Source organism: Aquarana catesbeiana, linkage group LG03 (genome assembly GCF_042186555.1).
Source record: "Aquarana catesbeiana isolate 2022-GZ linkage group LG03, ASM4218655v1, whole genome shotgun sequence".
NCBI classification, from domain to species: Eukaryota; Metazoa; Chordata; class Amphibia; order Anura; family Ranidae; genus Aquarana; species Aquarana catesbeiana.
Genome location: NC_133326.1, coordinates 22,627,375 through 22,646,970, shown reverse-complemented (window position 1 = coordinate 22,646,970; position 19,596 = coordinate 22,627,375). Strand labels below are relative to the sequence as shown.

The 19,596-nt window shown below is 45.8% G+C and overlaps 1 protein-coding gene across 1 annotated transcript in view; it reads right to left on the bottom strand.

Moving 5' to 3' along the window:
* IGF1R (insulin like growth factor 1 receptor) overlaps positions 1-19,596 on the bottom strand; it is a gene marked incomplete at its 5' end in the record, with an annotated part of 112,840 nt that overhangs the window by 29,367 nt on the left and 63,877 nt on the right. Inside the window, 3 exon segments of the mRNA XM_073618391.1 lie at positions 6,227-6,337; positions 6,438-6,667; positions 15,259-15,329. Coding sequence (XP_073474492.1) covers positions 6,227-6,337; positions 6,438-6,667; positions 15,259-15,329 — 412 coding nt within the window.

Here is a 19,596-nt window from a genome sequence, read left to right as displayed (position 1 = left end):
CTGCGACTACAAGAAAACAAATGGGCAGCAGACAGGAGGGGGGCACGGGCACATCACAGTTGGGGGGGGGGGGCAGGCTCTCTACACTACCAACTGTGAAGTTGGTCAGGGAGGCATTTATTAGTACGAGGGGTAGAATCTGTACTGCGGGGGAGACTGACATTCACTAGTGGGAGAGGGGAGACCTGTATTGGGGGGGGGGGGGGGGTATCTGTACGGGGGAATAAGATCTGTGCTGGGAGGGGGAAACATTTATTACTGAAAGGACAGACCTGTACAGGAAAGGGAGGGGGGGGGGGCGCCCATTTACTAGGTTGAGGGAGGAGGCATTGGGGCATCTGTACTGGGAGGGGGAAACATTACTAGAAGGGGTAAAATCTGTACTGCAGGGGAGACTGACATGTACTAGTGTAAGGTGTGAGATCTGTAGAGGGGGGCATTGGGACATTTACTAGAGGTGAGATCTGTACTGGAGAGGAAGACTTGTGGTGGGGGGCATTTACTAGTGGTAGGGGGAGGAGATCTGTACTGGGGAGTAAGATCTGTGCTGGGCAGGGGGGGGGGGGGGGAAATCAACCATCTAGCACAAGATGTATGTGTGAAACGTGTCTACGTGACCACAGTCTGGTGTCTTTGGTGTTAACACCAAAGTGTTGGTGTCTGGTGAAACAAAATAAAAAGCAATTGCAAGTTCTGGATTTGCAGCCATTTCTTTCTTCTTTACGACCACTTACCTTAGCAGTGGGAGGGGGGAGAGCTTTAAGGGGGGGGTATTTATTAGTGAGAGAGGGAAAAACTGCACTGGGAAGCGGGGGGGCATTTAGTAGTGAGAGGGGGAGAACTGTACTGTGGGGTTTTGACTTGACTTAGCTGGGTTGGTAATTTTTTGTTTTGCTCTACTCTACTGACCTGTGCATTGCGCACTCCTGACCCCTACATTACAGATCTCTGTTAGACTCCTATTATTATACAGGAGTTATATAACACCAACATTTTGCACAGCACTTTACAACGTGAGGGCAGACAGTACAGTTACAATACAGGAGGAATCAGAGGGCCGTGCTCGTTAGAGCTTACAATCTAAGAGGGAGGGTCAAGTGATACAAAAAGGTAATAAACTGTGGGGGATCAGCTGATGGAGACAATAAAAGTACAGTTGTTAGGTGGGGCAGGATAGGCTTCTCTGAAGAGGGTTTTCATGGATCATCTAAAAAAGATAAACAGAGTAGGAGATAATCGGACAGGTTGGGGGTAGGGAGTTCCCATAGGATGGGAGAGGCTCTGGAAAAGTCCTGGAGGCGAGCATGGGAGGAGGAGACAAGAGAGCTGGAGAGCAGGAGGTCTTGAGAGGAACGAAGAGACTGATTAGGGATGGTATTTTGAGGTTAGGTTAGTGATGTAGCTGGGGGGCCGAGCTGTGGATGGCTTTGTAAGTAGTTGTTAGTATTTTGAATTTAATTTGTTGGGTGAGCGGAAAACAATGGCACAGTAATTAAAAAAATATTCTTTGGATACAAGAATTGTGCCATATGTTACTGTGCACACAGTAAATTAGCTCAAATTTTAAGTCCCACCCACTGTTAGATTCCTTTAGCTGACCACCCCTACAATCCTGTGCCCAAATGCTTCCTCCCTTTCTCAAACCGATAACGGTCAGCTCCAGGACCATGACTGGTCTACACCGTGAGAGACAGATGCAGCTACCACTATGCAGGTTAGCAAATGTTGAACATTTGGCAGTTTCGGTTTAATAGCTTTATGCTTTTGATCAAAGCCTAAGGCCGAAACGCGTCAGCATTTTTGGATGATGTTATTGCTGTGGATGCTTAAATAAATATTTTCTATGGAGAAGCTGTCGAGTTGCCGGCCTGTACTTTCTATGGAACTTTCGGTTTAATGGTTTAAATTTGCTCTGTAGTTTTGCTCATTTGTTAATATAAAGTCTATTTAAAACAGAACAAATGTTTTCCATTTAACTGCTTAACTTTATGAAGGCTGCGTAGTGCTTGCTCCTAGGTTTTTAATTGGGTTCCTAGTTCTGGGTGTTCAAGTTTGTACGAGATGACCTAAATAAAAGCTGCATGGAGATGTGAAGTCCATGTGAACACAGCCATGCTATGGTGGTTATAAAACATAGCCTTACCCATCCCATGTGATAAAAGAATCATGACATTTAGCTACACACAACCGTGTCATTAAATGAAGAATTGCCTATGATATTATTACATATCTAAAGTGACTTATTAAGCAGCTGCCTGGCAACCAAGCCATAAAAATAAAAAATAAAAAATCTCTAGATTCTCACAAGTCTGTTTTAAGGCCATCCAGCTCTATAAACATTGGAATTTAGAGTGCTGGTGATAGCAGGGCCACAAGAGCTCTTCCTGGAATTTGGAAGTTGCTTTCTTGGACACTGGAATGCAGATAGGCAGCCTTGGGTCTAACGTTGCCATTTAACTTTCTCACAATGGTACCTGGCACCAGGATGATTTATTATCTGGGAAGAGGTAACCATGGAATGCAGAGAATGAGCTAAGAAATAAGCCTCGAATAATCAATCAACCCCACTATATAAGCAATGTTTGGAAACAGAATGTACACAACTGATATATCATACGTGCCAATCAGGTTCCAAGGGTCCCGTAATTTTGCTATGGGGCGATCCAACAGAGATCTAGTATAGAATACCGGAGAGACCCAGCAACTGTCTCAACCTTCCTTGAAATTGTTTTTCTAGAGCTGAACCAAGAATAAAAGGTGTCCCTGGCTCACACTACCACTGCTCCTTGGTGAAACAAATGTTGCCAAGCCCACCGGAGCAAGAACGAGTGAACCGGCATCAGCATTGGCACAACTTTACAAATAGCTTTGGTTCTTATAAAAAAAGTACCAAATCAAAATGATAGAATTTTATTGGTAACAATTTTATAAAGCAAACCTGTAATCGATTACTAATCAATTTTAATGGAATCAACTGCCTCTACTTAACTAAAGAGTGGGAGGAAAGACTCTGCTGATCTATGTGTAGGCACAATTGAAAAAGACAGTAGATCAGATCTTTCTGCTCATAATAACTGCCCTTTTGATTTAATTTCCTTTTGCAATCTAAACCAGAAGCCTTCATTTCTTATTCTTACCCGACAGCTCCTCCAACCCCTTTCCTGTTTACTTCCACCTGCACCACTGAAATGTCTTTAAATAGCTGAGCTCCAGATGTAACACACAGTTGACCTCCCGGGCCAACTTACAAATCAATAATCAAGGGATTCTTGGAGCACGCTAACATGCTGCAGAGGGGTGTATGGGGGGGATATTAACTCAAAGTGTCTTCATAGGTTCAGAATGCCATTTATGGTCTCCATGTTAAAAGGACATATAAACTTATATTGATTATTTGCCTAGAATAAAGTAACCCACCTGGCCAAAATTACTAAGCCAACACTAATGCTGAAGTGAAGGGACCTTGTGTTGGCTGAAAGCCTTTGTATTCATCTTCACATTGATAGTTGTTGATCGACTTTGGATTCTGGATCCAGGCTATACATGAAACATCAACTTCTAACCGAACCTTGATTAAACCCCAAATACCTCTGCCAAGTAAGTGCAAAATGGAAGAGCCCAAGTGGACAGTAGATGCTCAACGTTATACTGGTAATGATGATGGGGGAGTTTAATCCCAAATTGGAGAGAAGTCAAGGCCCCATGTACAGCCTGGGTCTAGGATCCAGGAAACTCCACTGAAAAAAATCAACAGGGGTCTAGGATCCAGGGGGGCTACACTGAAAGATCAACAGAAGTCAAGGCCCCATGTACAGCCTGGATCTAGGATGTAGGGGGCCCTCCACTGAAAGAACAACAGAAGTCAAGGCCCCATGTACAGCCTGGATCTAGGATGTAGGGGGCCCTCCACTGAAAGGACAACAGAAGTCAAGGCCCCATGTACAGCCTGGATCTAGGATGTAGGGGGCCCTCCACTGAAAGGACAACAGAAGTCAAGGTCCCATGTACAGCCTGGGTCTGGCATCCAGGGAACTAACCTATGTACAACCTGTGTCCAGGAGGAGTCCACTGAAAGATCAACTTAGGTACTTGTAGGCAACGTGTCTGCACTTTACATTGCTGTTACCTTAGGCACTTTTGAATTCAGGTCAGGATGTTTTTAGAAAAAAAACAAAAAAACATAGGGCTCTTGAGTAAGACCAGTGCAATCATTTGCTTTACAGTTATCTCTGTGCCCTTGATCAGATGCAAAGTTTAAGTTCCAAGATGCTCAAGCTTGCCAGAACCAGTCGTTGGCCCAAAAGATGTTTATGTCTATGGCTGGATGGATTACAGTGGACAGAGGCATGCTGGAACCCAAAACTATGCAATTTAAAACCTCTGGATTGGGGGCATAGAGAAAAAATAAAAATCACACAATTTTAGGCACCATACCCCGATCCTGAAGGTCTTTTTTAAAGCGAAACTGCCAGGTTTGCTAAGTTTTTGAAGTTTTTGATGCTCCTTTTGAAGGCTATATAGTCTAAGGAAAGAGAGACCTCTGAGCCTAGGAAATTAATTCTGTCCCACCACAACATCCTTTTGGTCAATGAGAACACCAATATCCATAGCTGGGACACGCTTGTTGACAAGATGGACAGCAGGGGGGATGGGGGTGGCCATAAAGAACCTCCAAGTCAATGGATTCATTAGATGTGTAAACATGCGATTAGAGGGCTCCCTTTGGACAGGGAGGGGAGAAAACCTCTGTTACAGTTTTTATTGCTTTTTGAGCCCCTACTGGGGAAAGTACCCCATGCTTCCCAGTCAAGGTGACGGACACCAAACAGAACAGTATTTTAAAAAAAAGTCTCTTTGAAAGGAAAACATTTAAAACTTGACAGAGGTGCTTACCCTTCCTCCCCCCTATTAAAAAGTTTAAAAATATTTTTTTGGGCTGCTTACAAGACCAGAGCCAGCAGCACAACCTACAGTATGAGCAAGGCATTTGTCTTTACTGGGTTTTGTTGGTGACCTACCTCTCTCAAGAGTCACTAAAAAGGTTTAGTCTAAAACATGGTTTCTCAACCTGTGGCCCTCCAGCAGAACTACAAGTCCCATGAGGCATTGCAAGTGGCTGACAGGTGCAAGCATGACTCCCAAAGGCTAAGGCATGATGGGACTTGTAGTTTCGCAACAGCTGGAGGGCCACAGGTTGAGCACCCATGGTCTAAAAAGTGGCATCCTTGAGGAGGAGCAGAGTAACAGGAGCTGGCATCAAGATCTCTAGTACCTGTTAAAGTGAACCTGGGCTTTGCTCACACAGATCATTGTAACGGGTTCACTTAACTGTTGCACTTCACATATTCACCTACCTTTCAATCCCCAGGTGCTAGGAATGCAGAGGAGCCCTCCGTCAAGGCTTTCTCCCCACCCCAATGTAACAGCAGAAGGCTCCTCATTGGCCAAACACCAGCTATCCTAAACCTCTTAGGCATCTACTTCTCCCCAAAACCTTTAAATAGAACCATGGCATTTCATTGAAAAAAAAAAAAAAAAGTGCTGCAACATCTCTTAAGTGCATCAGCACATACAGTTTTCTCCTACTGCAAAAGCCCACAAATACTTGTCAAGCCTGCTACTTAAGTCCACCTAATCCAGCTTCTTTCGATGGGGTGGCAACTATACTGCCCTGCTCCTGAATTTTGGGCAGAGTTGTCACTCTCATGTATGCATTTTCACTGCTGGTACAGAAGACTGTAACTTGTCAATTAACACCTGGCCAAACCTAGTCCTGCCCACTGCTTTCTAGATGATCAGCACCGTTTCTGTTGCTGAACCTTAATCTAACCCACCTTCCCCAAATCGCAGTAGCTGAGGTTCTTACCTCATTGTATACATCCTGCTGGTCTGGAGGTCCTTTCTGCAGTCCACATATGCACAGAATAAAAAAAAGAAAATAAAGACAGACTTATATGGGGCATTCTTCTTCAGCAGAAATCCCCAAAGTCTATGGAGTTCTGCTGTGATTACACATTGCAGGAAGAAAATCCAGGCCAGTAGGAGGTTAAGGTTGTAGTGAACTTCAGCTTAAAGGTACCTGGTATGTATGGAGATGTTGAATTTATTTACCGACCGGGCACTAGGCTGAAAAGGTACAGTATACGTACCCCTTAAGTACTAGCCAGACGAAACAAAACTACAATTAGCAAATGCACCATCCAAAGTATGAGAAAGTAATACTAACCTCGGCATCTGGCCTTAGAGATCTCAGGTAACTTTTGAGGTCTCCACGAGTCATTAACTCCATGATGACAAGTGTTGGCTGACCTTGGGAAACAACGCCTAACAGACGGACCTAGAAGGTGGAAAAGGAATCATTAGACGGAAGATAAACAAGTACAGTTTCATTTGTAGCTTACGGAAAAATGAAATCAAATTACATCTAGTGTTCTTACCACATGATGGCAGTTAAATTCTTTCATCACCGAAGCTTCGTTTAAGAACTCTATTCTCTCTCGCATGCTAGCTGCTTCGTTCACTGTTTTTATGGCTACCCTAGTCTCTGACTCGTCTTTTACTACCCCTTTCGCAATGCCTTCATACACCATGCCAAACGAGCCTTGACCCAGCTCACGGTTCATAGTTATCTTCTCTCGAGGAACCTCCCACTCGTCGGGCACATACACTGTAAAATGAAGAACGAACAGGGTTAGAAGTCATGTAGGTGTGGATATTAGGTATGGATCAATGGTCTCCAAACTGTTGCCGTTTCCATGTCTTTATTAAGTCATTGGGGCACTATTCCTCCCACTGATACGAGACACTAATTCTGCCAACTGACACCAACTATGGGGCACCTTTTTGCCCACTGACACCAATAATGGGGTACTATTCCACCCACTGATATGAGACACTATTCTGCCAACTGACACCAACAATGGGGCACCTTTTCTCCCACTGACACCAGTAATGGGGTACCATTCCTCCCACAGATATGAGACACTATTCTGCCAACTGACACCAACAATGGGGCACATTTTCACCAAATGACACCAATAATGGGGTACTATTCCTCCAACTGACATGAGACACTATTCTGCCGACACTAACGGGGCACATTTTCTCCCACTGACACCAATAATGGGGTACCTTTCCTCCCAATGATACCAACAACAGGGCACTATTCCTCCCCCTAATATCAAATGTGGTGATGTTTTCTCCCACTGATGCCAGGAAAATTTGCACTCCTGCTGGCCACAATCTGGGCACCCCAAATGTCTGAGGGATATACTTCATATAATGCAAGTCTTTTTACAAGAACCAAAAAAATAAAATAATGTATATTTGTGATTAGATCAAGAGCCTAAAGGAGGCCATAGATCACTGGTTCTCAACCTGGGGGTCGGGACCCCCTCGGGGGTCAAATGACAATTTGCCAGGGGTCACCAAATCCTGGGCTGTTCCTGATGCCCGCACCGCTCTCCCAGCCTTTTTGCGGCCCCCCATTCAGTTCACGGCATGGCTGGGGGGGCAGAGACTAGAGATCAGCTGACTGGTGAGGAATGTGAAGTGGGAGGGGCTAGAGGAGACCCTATCTCTGGATTTCGGCAAAGGTGTCACTGCTACGAGACACACACAGAGCTGGAGACACAGTGAGTAACACTACCTGTTTTTAGAGTTGCCATTAAAAGTCCCCACTACAGTTCTCAGATCAGCAGATGACCTTAATCAAGAGCACCTAAGTTGGCTGATCAGAACTCCCCCCCAGCACTGCCACTCATCCCATTCCCCCCACCAAGGAGTAAGAGAAGGAATAAAAATAGAGACTAAAGGGAGAGGAAAAGAGGGGGAGGAACAAAGAAAAAGGGAGAGAAAAAATAGGAGAAAGAACAAGAAAGATGGCTAGAGAGAGGGATGGGGAAAAAAAACAAGACATTAGGATAGAGAGAGATAAAAGGGAAAGAAAGGAGAACAAAGAGAAAGTAGAACATCCTAAAATGTACCATAAAGGGTTTTAATACTGTACAAGTGGAAGGGACTCAGGGAACGCTCTATGTCCATGGGTTTAGGGGCGCAAATTACTTGTCTTGCCTTGGGTGCTGACAACCCACGCTATAAAAATTTTACTGTTAGGGGTCCCCACAACTTGGGAAATTTTATCAAGGGGTCACGGCACTAGAAGGGTTGAGAACCACTGCCATAGATGGATCGAAATGTGTCTGGTTCAGCAGGGAAAGGCCTGATTTTGATCCATCTATGGCCTTTCCCACTGACTTTTGTTGAATGGGAAGTTAAAATTTTCATTTGATCAGCAGCTTAAGACTATATTTATAGTAAAACAGTTTTCTGAAACTGATAGGAACACACAGAGGTTAATAAAATCGTCAACTGAGAACGTGCCCTGAGCCTTATCTAACAATATTAGCCAAGAGCAGATAGCTAATCAGTTGACACGTTACTGGCCGATTATCATAATTGTAATGGCAATTACTTGTCATACAGTGCCATGCAATCAAAGGTGTCCTAAACCAGAACAGACTTTCCAAACAAATATTTTACTATTGTGAAGAGTTGATATAGGAATCCGAAGATAAAATAATAAAAGTAGATAAGCAAAGAGCAAAAGGCAGAAAAGGTCCATCATCTAGGACACTGTGGAGTGGTGAGTGTATACAAATATGTTCCAATCCGATCCTATCCGCTAACAGCAGACAGATGGGGATCCATTCCCCATTCGTCTGACGGACTGGATCGGATGGCAGTTGGGTGTAGGGTGTAAACAGACGGTCCGGAGAGCGGGCGGTGTCTATGTCCCCACTACATAAGCGGAGCGGACCAGCAATCCGCCTTCTTCAGTGCCTGAAGGACAGTATACTGGTCCCTTTGTGTGAAGGTTTGGAGCCACTGCCCTAGACCTAAACAAGCATTAATCTCTTGCAGTGCTGTGGCAGCCGCACTCCAAGGGAATAGTCTTGCTTTTCCTGGAGCTCACCTTTATACAAGTTTTGGAGATGCCTAAATGAGTAATGACTGTCGTATTAGGTGGGAAGCCATTAAAAAAATAGATTATATATATTTACTTCTAGAGAAGCTGCAATATCCTACATAGCACATTTTTTTAATTGAAAGTAATGTATACAATGCATACGAACAGCAGGAGATATAGCAGGTTAAAAAAAAAAATCTTATCTACGGGAAGAGATGGAAGGATGTAAATTGGCAATTCTGACCCAACCAAACCCTGAAGATTTAAGGGGATATGACACAGAAGGAGGAGAGTAAATTCTTCAACAGGTTAAATCTCCCTGAGGCTCAGGAAAATCAGAACCCAGGTGGAAAGTAATTATGGGATAAACAGGGGAAAGAACAACAACCTTTCAGAATGTGCTGGATGGGTAATTAATATGAATGTGAAAAGATTTTTCTTTTACAGAGACAGCTCCAGGGTCTCGGTGCATCTGGAGTTACCTTCTGCTGTGTGCTACCACAAATTCCTCCAGAAGGAGTGGCTCGCTTACTAAAAGCATCAGACTCTGTGGAGTCCATCCTTTGTGAGCTGCTTATTAACCTCACTAGCTTGACAAACAATACCGAACATTTGGCTTCAAAGGTTTCCCCAGAATTAGGAAAAAGTGACATGTTGAACTTTAAACATATATTAAGGTTCCTTTCACATGGGCCTCATCCGGTACGTTCAGCTGGCGATCCGTTGGCAGACCCCCTGCTAAACTGGAGCAGAACATGCGTGCCCGTTCAGTTTTTTTTTTTTTTTTTCCTGTATTTTGCAACTGGACCTTTGGAGATCTATGGACGATCAAATGAAAACGGACTTGTGTCCACTTACAGTACATTAATCTACCTCAGATCTGCCATGCTTAGGTCCAGAAAAACAGAGAAGGTCAAAGATCTCTTCCTTTTTCTGAACCTGAATGGACTCAGAGGTAAGCGGATGTAAACGGGCGCACGTCTGTTTATATTCACCTGCCCATAGACTTACATGAAGCTTCCAATCCGAAAGCCGGTGTCAAAAGGACCCCACTCATAGTATAAGGCAAGGGTCTCCAAATTTTGGCCTGAGGGACACATGCTACCCAAGATTGTATCTGGCCCTCAGCAATTGTCCATGAAAATACACCAACTGGCTGGCAGTGGTCTTCGTCTCAGAATATAAAGACTGGAGCATCCACTGTTGGCCATGACCCTTCCCTAGTCCCCCTAATGGGCATTGGATGGATCCAAGGGGGAACTCTGTCTGCTGGGATCCAAGGGGGAACTCTGTCTGCTGGGATCCAAGGGGGAACTCTGTCTGCTGGGATCCAAGGGGGAACTCTGTCTGCTGGGATCCAAGGGGGAACTCTGTCTGCTGGGATCCAAGGGGGAACTCTGTCTGCTGGGATCCAAGGGGGAACTCTGTCTGCTGGGATCCAAGGGGGAACTCTGTCTGCTGGGATCCAAGGGGGAACTCTGTCTGCTGGGATCCAAGGGGGAACTCTGTCTGCTGGGATCCAAGGGGGAACTCTGTCTGCTGGGATCCAAGGGGGAACTCTGTCTGCTGGGATCCAAGGGGGAACTCTGTCTGCTGGGATCCAAGGGGGAACTCTGTCTGCTGGGATCCAAGGGGGAACTCTGTCTGCTGGGATCCTGCTGGGATCCAAGGGGGAACTCTGTCTGCTGGGATCCTGCTGGGATCCAAGGGGGAACTCTGTCTGCTGGGATCCTGCTGGGATCCAAGGGGGAACTCTGTCTGCTGGGATCCTGCTGGGATCCAAGGGGGAACTCTGTCTGCTGGGATCCTGCTGGGATCCAAGGGGGAACTCTGTCTGCTGGGATCCTGCTGGGATCCAAGGGGGAACTCTGTCTGCTGGGATCCTGCTGGGATCCAAGGGGGAACTCTGTCTGCTGGGATCCTGCTGGGATCCAAGGGGGAACTCTGTCTGCTGGGATCCTGCTGGGATCCAAGGGGGAACTCTGTCTGCTGGGATCCTGCTGGGATCCAAGGGGGAACTCTGTCTGCTGGGATCCTGTTGGGATCCAAGGGGGAACTCTGTCTGCTGGGATCCTGCTGGGATCCAAGGGGGAACTCTGTCTGCTGGGATGCTGCTGGGATCCTGCTGGGATTTAAGGGGGAACTCTGTCTGCTGGGATCCTGCTGGGATCCAAGGGGGAGCTCTGTCTGCTGGGATCCTCCTGGATCCAAGGGGGAACTCTGTGGTCCTTCTGGATCTAAGAAGGGACTGTGCTGGGCACTGCTAGATGTAAGGGGAGACTTGTATAATGAAACAAATTATTTTCTTTTTGGCCTGCAATTGTTTCTAAACCCACAATGTGGCCCCTGCAATATGGAAAAAAATACCCAGCTCAAAGCGACTCGCCACTTCTCACTGTACATTAGGACTCTTTAAACTGTTATATACATTTAAGCTACAAGGCTCCCCCTCCCAGGTTTTCTTTCCTGCAAATTAAAAAAAGCACATTCAATAGCAAAGGCTCACATAAAGCACCTTTGGAAGTAAATCTACCTTCGAAGCAGAGGATGTAACAATGTTCTACAACTGCCAAGTACCATGGTTCCTTCTGCTCCCCTCTTCCCAGATAGATAGCTCTAAATTATTCTTTAAGAATTTTAAAAAGCTCATATCTGCCATTATTATGAATACACCTTATCTAGGTGTCAGAGTAAGCATTTTGGGAGAAAAGAATGTAAATTGTCATTCTGCACAAAAAGCGGCATAGAGACTGTATGAAACAGATGCCAGCGGAGTAGAGACAAAATTATAAATTGTCAGGAAAAGGATATGGATGGCATTTTAACGACATGCCTCTAGGTGAGACTGCACATGAGTTAAATACAGATTTGTAAAATTTAACTGAATGCGCTCGGAAAGGTCTGCACATGATGGCAGATAATGTCCCGTAAACGAGTAGTCAGCTTCCAGATTTATTTCAGTATCTGATTTGCAGAAACGAAATGTACAACATTACCTGGTAGTAATTTCATTGCAATAAAGCTTGCGCGTAAAACGAAGCGGGTGTCTGTTCCTACAGGCTACAATCTGCTGGTCTTTCTAAGGGCTCGTTGCCCTCTGAAGAGCGATCCGCGGTGGAGAAGTGTTCAGCATGTGGTACTGTTGCCCAATGCAACATGTACATTTTAGTTCATTTTTTTGCCGCACCACAAAGCAAAGCATTGCAGTGAGTATACAACCCCCGGTGTGCCTTGTAGCTTAAAGTGGTTGTAAACCTCAGGCATGAAATATGAACAAAGCATATCTCTCTATACTGTGTACTTGTCTCAATCCAGACCGCCAAGTATCATTTCTGTGTGCTGCTTTGTTTCTCTGCTATCAACACAAATCACTTATGACAAGTTTTCCTGACACCAAGAGAAAAAAAGGTAGCAGGAGAAAGAGCTCCAGCACACAGCCTGTGATTGACAGCTTCAGCTCTGTTCCTATCCCTCCAATCAGCTCTCAGAGCTCTCCTCACAGAGATCTGCAGTGTGTAATTTCAGGTCTATGCCCCTTTTTTCTGACAGCTCACACAAGCTTTATAAATTCTGTGCTTTGAACAGCTGTAGAGAAGAGAGGGCTGCAGATAAACAGGTAAGACTTATGTAGGAGAATTTGTTTCATCTTTGTGGATCACCTGAGGCCTTCTCGCTTCACTGAGTATATGTAAGTGTTTATAACCATTTTAAGGGGCAGTGGTAAAGCAGCTGTCAGAATTCCTGAACAGTGCCTGCAACTGGCTGGTTGCTGGTGCTAATCTGGTGACCATTTTCAGTCCAGCTTGTTTGACAAAAGTTGGTCGAGACATTTGTGGATCTGGCAGGGTCATAGGTTGTTAGCATTTTGGAATCATCCTCCAAGATTACTAGGGTAACCAATACAGCTTTCCCTAGCGTTTAGAAGATGCCATTCTTTCATGAGAGGCTGGATTTGTATGTCAAGAACAATACGACTACTACATCTACCATCTTGAGCACAGTTACCACACAGTGACCACGTGTGCAAATAGCACCTAGTTAGTGCTTAAAAGTTATATTCTATGCATATTCAGATCGCATGGAACACAATCACAAAAAAACACTCTACATTTGGTGGTGTGGTGGTTATGTCTTACTTGATGACTGTATAAGTACGCAAACTAAACTGTTACTCCTCTCAATGACACCAAAGATGGGGTACAATCCCTTCCAATGACTCCAAAGATGGGGAACAATTCCGCCCAATGACTCCAAAGATGGGGCGCAATTCCGCCCAATGACTCCAAAGATGGGGCGCAATTCCGCCCAATGACTCCAAAGATGGGGCGCAATTCCGCCCAATGACTCCAAAGATGGGGCGCAATTCCGCCCAATGACTCCAAAGATGGGGCGCAATTCCGCCCAATGACTCCAAAGATGGGGCGCAATTCCGCCCAATGACTCCAAAGATGGGGCGCAATTCCGCCCAATGACTCCAAAGATGGGGCGCAATTCCGCCCAATGACTCCAAAGATGGGGCGCAATTCCGCCCAATGACTCCAAAGATGGGGCGCAATTCCGCCCAATGACTCCAAAGATGGGGCGCAATTCCGCCCAATGACTCCAAAGATGGGGCGCAATTCCGCCCAATGACTCCAAAGATGGGGCGCAATTCCGCCCAATGACTCCAAAGATGGGGCGCAATTCCGCCCAATGACTCCAAAGATGGGGCGCAATTCCGCCCAATGACTCCAAAGATGGGGCGCAATTCCGCCCAATGACTCCAAAGATGGGGCGCAATTCCGCCCAATGACTCCAAAGATGGGGCGCAATTCCGCCCAATGACTCCAAAGATGGGGCGCAATTCCGCCCAATGACTCCAAAGATGGGGCGCAATTCCGCCCAATGACTCCAAAGATGGGGCGCAATTCCTCCCAATGACTTCATAGATGGGGCACAACTCCTCCCAATGACGGGGCACAACTCCTCCCAATGACGGGGCACAACTCCTCCCAATGACGGGGCACAACTCCTCCCAATGACGGGGCACAACTCCTCCCAATGACGGGGCACAACTCCTCCCAATGACGGGGCACAACTCCTCCCAATGACGGGGCACAACTCCTCCCAATGACGGGGCACAACTCCTCCCCAATGACGGGGCACAACTCCTCCCCAATGACGGGGCACAACTCCTCCCCAATGACGGGGCACAACCCGCACCAATGACGGGGCACAACCCGCACCAATGACGGGGCACAACCCGCACCAATGAAACCAACAATGGGGCACAATTCCTCCCACTAACGATGGGGCATGGTTTATTCCCACTGACATCGAGACCATTTCTACTCCCAATGGCCACAGTCCAGCCCTCCTTAAAGTGATTGTAAGTGCAGAAGGCTTTTTTTATCTTAATCTTGCATTCTATGCATAAAGATAAAAAGCCTTCTGAGGGCAGCAACCCCCCTCATACTTACCTAAGCCCCATCTTTATCCACCAATGTTGTAGGAGTGTCTCGGCTGCCTGGGACTCACCTCCCCTCATTGGCTGAGACAGCAGCACGGCGCCATTGGCTCCCACTGCTGTCAATGTCAGTCAGCCAATAAGGAGAGAAAGGGGGCGGGGCCGGGGCGCCATGTCTGAATGGACACATGGAGCGGCAGCTTGGCTCGGGTGCCCCCATAGCAAGCTGCTTGCTGTGGGGGCACTCAACTGGAGGGAGGGGCCAGGAGCGCACAAGAGGGACCCGAAAAGTGGAGGATCAGGACTGCTCTGTGTAAAACCATTGCAGTGAGCAGGTAAGTATAGCATGTTTGTTATCTTTAACTAAAAAAAACCCAAAACTTTACCATCACTAAGTCTGAAGGACAGTAAACTTGCCCTTTGTTTAGAAAGTTTGGAGACCCCTGATGTAGAACATGAATGAATGGGAGTTTTTTGCATAGCAACCTGTGGTATTAGACTGCTAACAGTCCCTGGGGTATGCAAGGTTATGAGGCTATGAACTATAACATACTGCGGTCTCGGTGGAAGCTGAATATTTTTTTGCCCTGGTTCATTACCAATGTGAATGTGATGGGTCGTGCCAAAACTTGTTCAGCTAGTAAAACAAAGCTTTGGAATTTCCACTCTGGCAACAAACCGAACCAGCCAAAGTAACCTATGTCTAGAAATGCCAAATGACGTCAGGCACCAAACTGCTCTACGCTACAGAGATCCGCTGTCTTTCTTCTATATCTCTGGGTACAAAGGCAGTGCCAGCCACTGAACAACACAAGTTACATAACTGATGGCAGCAGCTACTTACTTTCTGCTGCGCTGAAGTACTCAGGATTCACCGATGCGTACAGCACTCCATTTCCTAGCCGATCACTGTTCCTGTGGGGATGCAAAAAGGTGACATTATTCTGATGTGTATTAAAGAAACATATCACTAAATTCTATATACAGTAAAACCTTGGTTTGAGAGCAACTTGGTTTGAGCGTGTTTTGCAAGACAAGCATCATTTTTTGATAAATTTTGACTTTATATACAAACGATACCTTCATATACAAGTAGCATCATGTCACAATCGAGTATAAAAGAGAAGAGAGGCGCCTTCAAGTGTAGCAATATGGTCACATTTAATGAAGGTACAACATTTAGCAACTCACAAAGTTGATGATTAAAAGAGGCACATCTAAGTATGCAGGAATCCAGGGTAAAGATGTCCACATAGACCGTCCTCCGTACCGCCATTGACGTCATCCCTTCCACACTGCACTCCACGAGCGCTTCAAGCCTCACTTTCAGATCACTCTATTGCAGGGTACTTTTCCCGGTCACGATTGCAGACTGACAGCGGTGAGAGAGCCGGCGGTGAGGAGGACGGTCTATGTGGACAGATTTACCCCGGATGCCTGCATACTTAGATGTGCCTCTTTTAATCATCAACCATGTAAGTTGCTAAATGTTGTACCTTCATTAAATGTAACCATATTGCTACACTTAGAGGCGCCTCTCTTCTCTTTTATACTCTGGAGCTCCTGTTGGGTTTTGCTTCTAATCCCCTTGTGGAGGCTTCCATTTGCAGACGGACATTTTATGGTTACACAACCCATCACATTGCTATAATCTTTTTATATGGACTATAATCTGAAAGACCTATGAATAAATGTTTGTGGAACGAATCAACTGAGTTTCCATTATTTCTTATGGGGAAATTCGCTTTGATATACAAGTGCTTTGGATTACAAGCATGTTGCCGGAACGAATTATGCTCACAATCCAAGGTTTTACTGTATGAACAAAAACGAAATTGTGTTGTGCTTTATCACTGATCACTGCACTGGTGAAGATGTATCACGCACAACTTAAAAATTCTGCGTTAATACTAGTGGAGTAGAAATTACAGTCACCAACATATTTCACAAGAAGTGTTGACTTTAAAAATCTCCCCTTTCTCGGCTGTAAATGAAATGCCGTGGCTGTTAAAGGATGCCTGAGTCAGCTTATTAAAAGCAATGAACAATAAACTAGTGCTGTGCCTGTAATTTGGCCATCTACACTCTTGAATACTTTGGAACGTACACTGACCAACCATAACATTATGGCCACTGACAGATCAAGTGAATAACATTGATTATGTCGTGGCAACGGCACCTGAAAGTGGGTAGGATGAATTAGGCAGCAAGTAAACATGTTGTCTCTGAGGTTGATGTGTTGAAATGAGAAAAAAAATGGGCAAGCCTAAGGTTTTGAGCAACTTTGGCCAAATTATAATGGCTAGACCAGTGGTCTCCAAACTGTGGCCCTTTGCAAGCCTTGATTGGCCCTTGGGGCACTATTCCTCCCAATGACAAGAGGCACTATTCCTCCCAATGATATGAGGCACTATTCCTCCCAATGATATGAGGCACTATTCCTCCCAATGATATGAGGCACTATTCCTCCCAATGATATTCCTCCCAATGATATGAGGCACTATTCATCCCAATGATATGAGGCACCACTGACACCAACATGGGGCATAATTCCTGCCATTGACACTAATGATGGGGAACTATGCCTCCCACTGATACCAACAATGGTGTACTATTCCTCCCACTTTTACTAGCGATGTAGTAATATTCCTCCTCCTACTGACCACCAACCCTGAGGCCATGTTTATTCTCACTGATGTTGGGCCCGGGACATTTTCTACCCCCTTTTGCCACAATCTGGCTCCCACTAAAGTCTAAAGGACAGTAAACTGGCCCTTTGTTTGAAAAGTTTGAAGACCCCTGGGCTAGGCGACTGGGTTAGAGCAACTCCAAAACTGCAGCTCTTGTGGGATGTTCCCGATCTGCAGTGGTCATGACTGACCAAAAGTGGTCCAAGGAAAAAAAAACAGGGTCATGGGCAGCCAAACGTGCAGTCCATTATAAGGCTAATGTGGCTCAAATTGCTGAATATGTTCTGATAGAAAGGTGTCTGAACATGCAGAGCTTTGCAGTTTATTGCGTATGGAGCTGTGCAGTCACAGTCTGGTCAGGGTGCCCATGGTGACCCATGTCCACAGCCTAAAATTGCACGAGTATCAGAATCGGGCCACGGAGCAATGGAAGAAGGTGGCCTGGTCTAATAAATCCCTTTTTTTTTTTTTGTTTTTAACATCATGTGGATGGCCAGGTGTGTGTGCATGTACCACACCCCGCTATCCACATGATGTTACATCAGGATGCACTATGAGAAGAAGGTAGGCCAGCAAAGGTGTGATGCCTCTGTCCAGTGGAGCCAATGCCTCAACGGGTCTGGACTGTTTTGGGACCTACAAAAAAAAAAAAAATTATATATATATATATATATATATATAAACAATTACACAGCACAATTGTGCATTGGTAGGTTGGCTCCTGGGCTGTAGAGTCTGAATGTGGAAGCAGGGAGCCTGGGATTTCTCCATGGGAAGGAGAACTTGGGGACAGGGTCATATCAAAAATCAAGCCCAGATAAGCGATTAGACGGCTTCAGAGGTATTTTTGAGATTTAGGATTCACCTGAATCCCTGTAGTATTCAGACATTCCGTTGGACATTGACTAATAGAGCCAGTGCTGACTGTTTCCTCAAAAGAAGATATCCCACTATGGGGATGCCCTGAGAGCATAGCAGAGCAAGAACAAAGGCTACCACCTTGCCAAAGACACAAGGTGCAGTGGACAGGCCAAAGGAATTCGCAACAAATTTGTAATCTTGCGTACAGAGAGCAAAATGCAGATAGCACTTGTAAGCTGGGAAGTTGTGGATATGCAAGAAGGCATCCTTGATTTCCACAGAGGCCAGAAAGTCTCCCAGATGGAAGGAAGCAATGACAGACCTAACTGATTCCATACTTAATTTTTTTGTACCTGGAGAAAAGTATTGAGAACCTTTAGATTCAGTATGGAGTGGGTGCTCCCTTTGGTTTTTTGTAATGGTGAACAGGTTTGAATAGAAAGTTTGGAACCTTTCATTTTCCGGGACAATGGCTATGACCCCTTGCAGGAGGAGAGGAGTCAAAGCAGTATGGAGGTTTGCCAATCCTTGTGGGGATGCTGGAAAATTTGGCAATATGAAAAAGGGGGAGGCAGAGACCAAACGTCTGGTTTAAAGCCTCTGGATATAACATTCTGGACCCAAACATCTAAAATGTCCTGGTTCTAGATAGTCACAATAGCCAGCAGATGTCTGCCTATATTGACAAGTGGGGGGAACACCCTGATTGTGAAGAGAACTTGCTTGTGGATTTTGAAGATTCAGGGGGCCAGTACCTACAGCAGAACTGGGTTCCAGAATTTGCTCTGGAGGCCTGGGAGAAACGAAAGGAACTCCTCTTAGTCCAAGGAGTAGATGGAGATAAAGATTTAGCCTTTTTTTGTCTCTGGCAAAAGGATACATAATTATCCTATGGAATAGAAAGTTCCTGTAGGGAATAATATGATGTATACAGTGGCGTCACCAGCTTTCATATTTAGGGGGGGCACACATGGGGGGACAGGGACAAAAGTAGGGGGGCAACTATAAAATGCAATTATATATATATCCTGGGGGCCCCTTTACTACGATCCCACAACGACCCTTTCACATTTTCTGCAGTGAGCTCCCTTCCTACTGTATTGGGGCCCCACACCAGGGTGTCAGAAAACAAGAGATGTATGTCACCAGCATATTAAGAAAATATAAGGGTCCAAAGCAGTGGGAGAACTATCAGGGTTGCAAAGGTTGTCTTGTCACCAGGCCCTGGTGTTCTGCCACTGTGGGGTTCCCCAGCCTCCTCTTGCTGTCCTGCCCCTGCTATTGACAGCGCTGGTCTGGCATCTCTTGGAATTTACAGGCTGGTTCTCCTGTCCTAAGGACAGGAGAAATCAGTCTGTTTTTTCAGTAACTGAGAGTCCTGGTGGAGTCCTTCCTGCAACTCACTCTTCTCCCTGCCAATGAGGATGCAGGGGAAGGAGCAGATCGGGCGGCCGTGGTTGTGTGAGCGCTCGCATTATGCAGTGTCAGCGAGCAGAGGGAGGGGGGAGGAATCACCCACAGGAGCTGACTGGGGACGCTCTCCCTCTTAGACTTTTTTGTAAAAAAATTTTTTTTTTCCTTTATTGGGGGGGGGGGGGGGGGGGGGGGGGGGGGATCTGCACGCACATGGT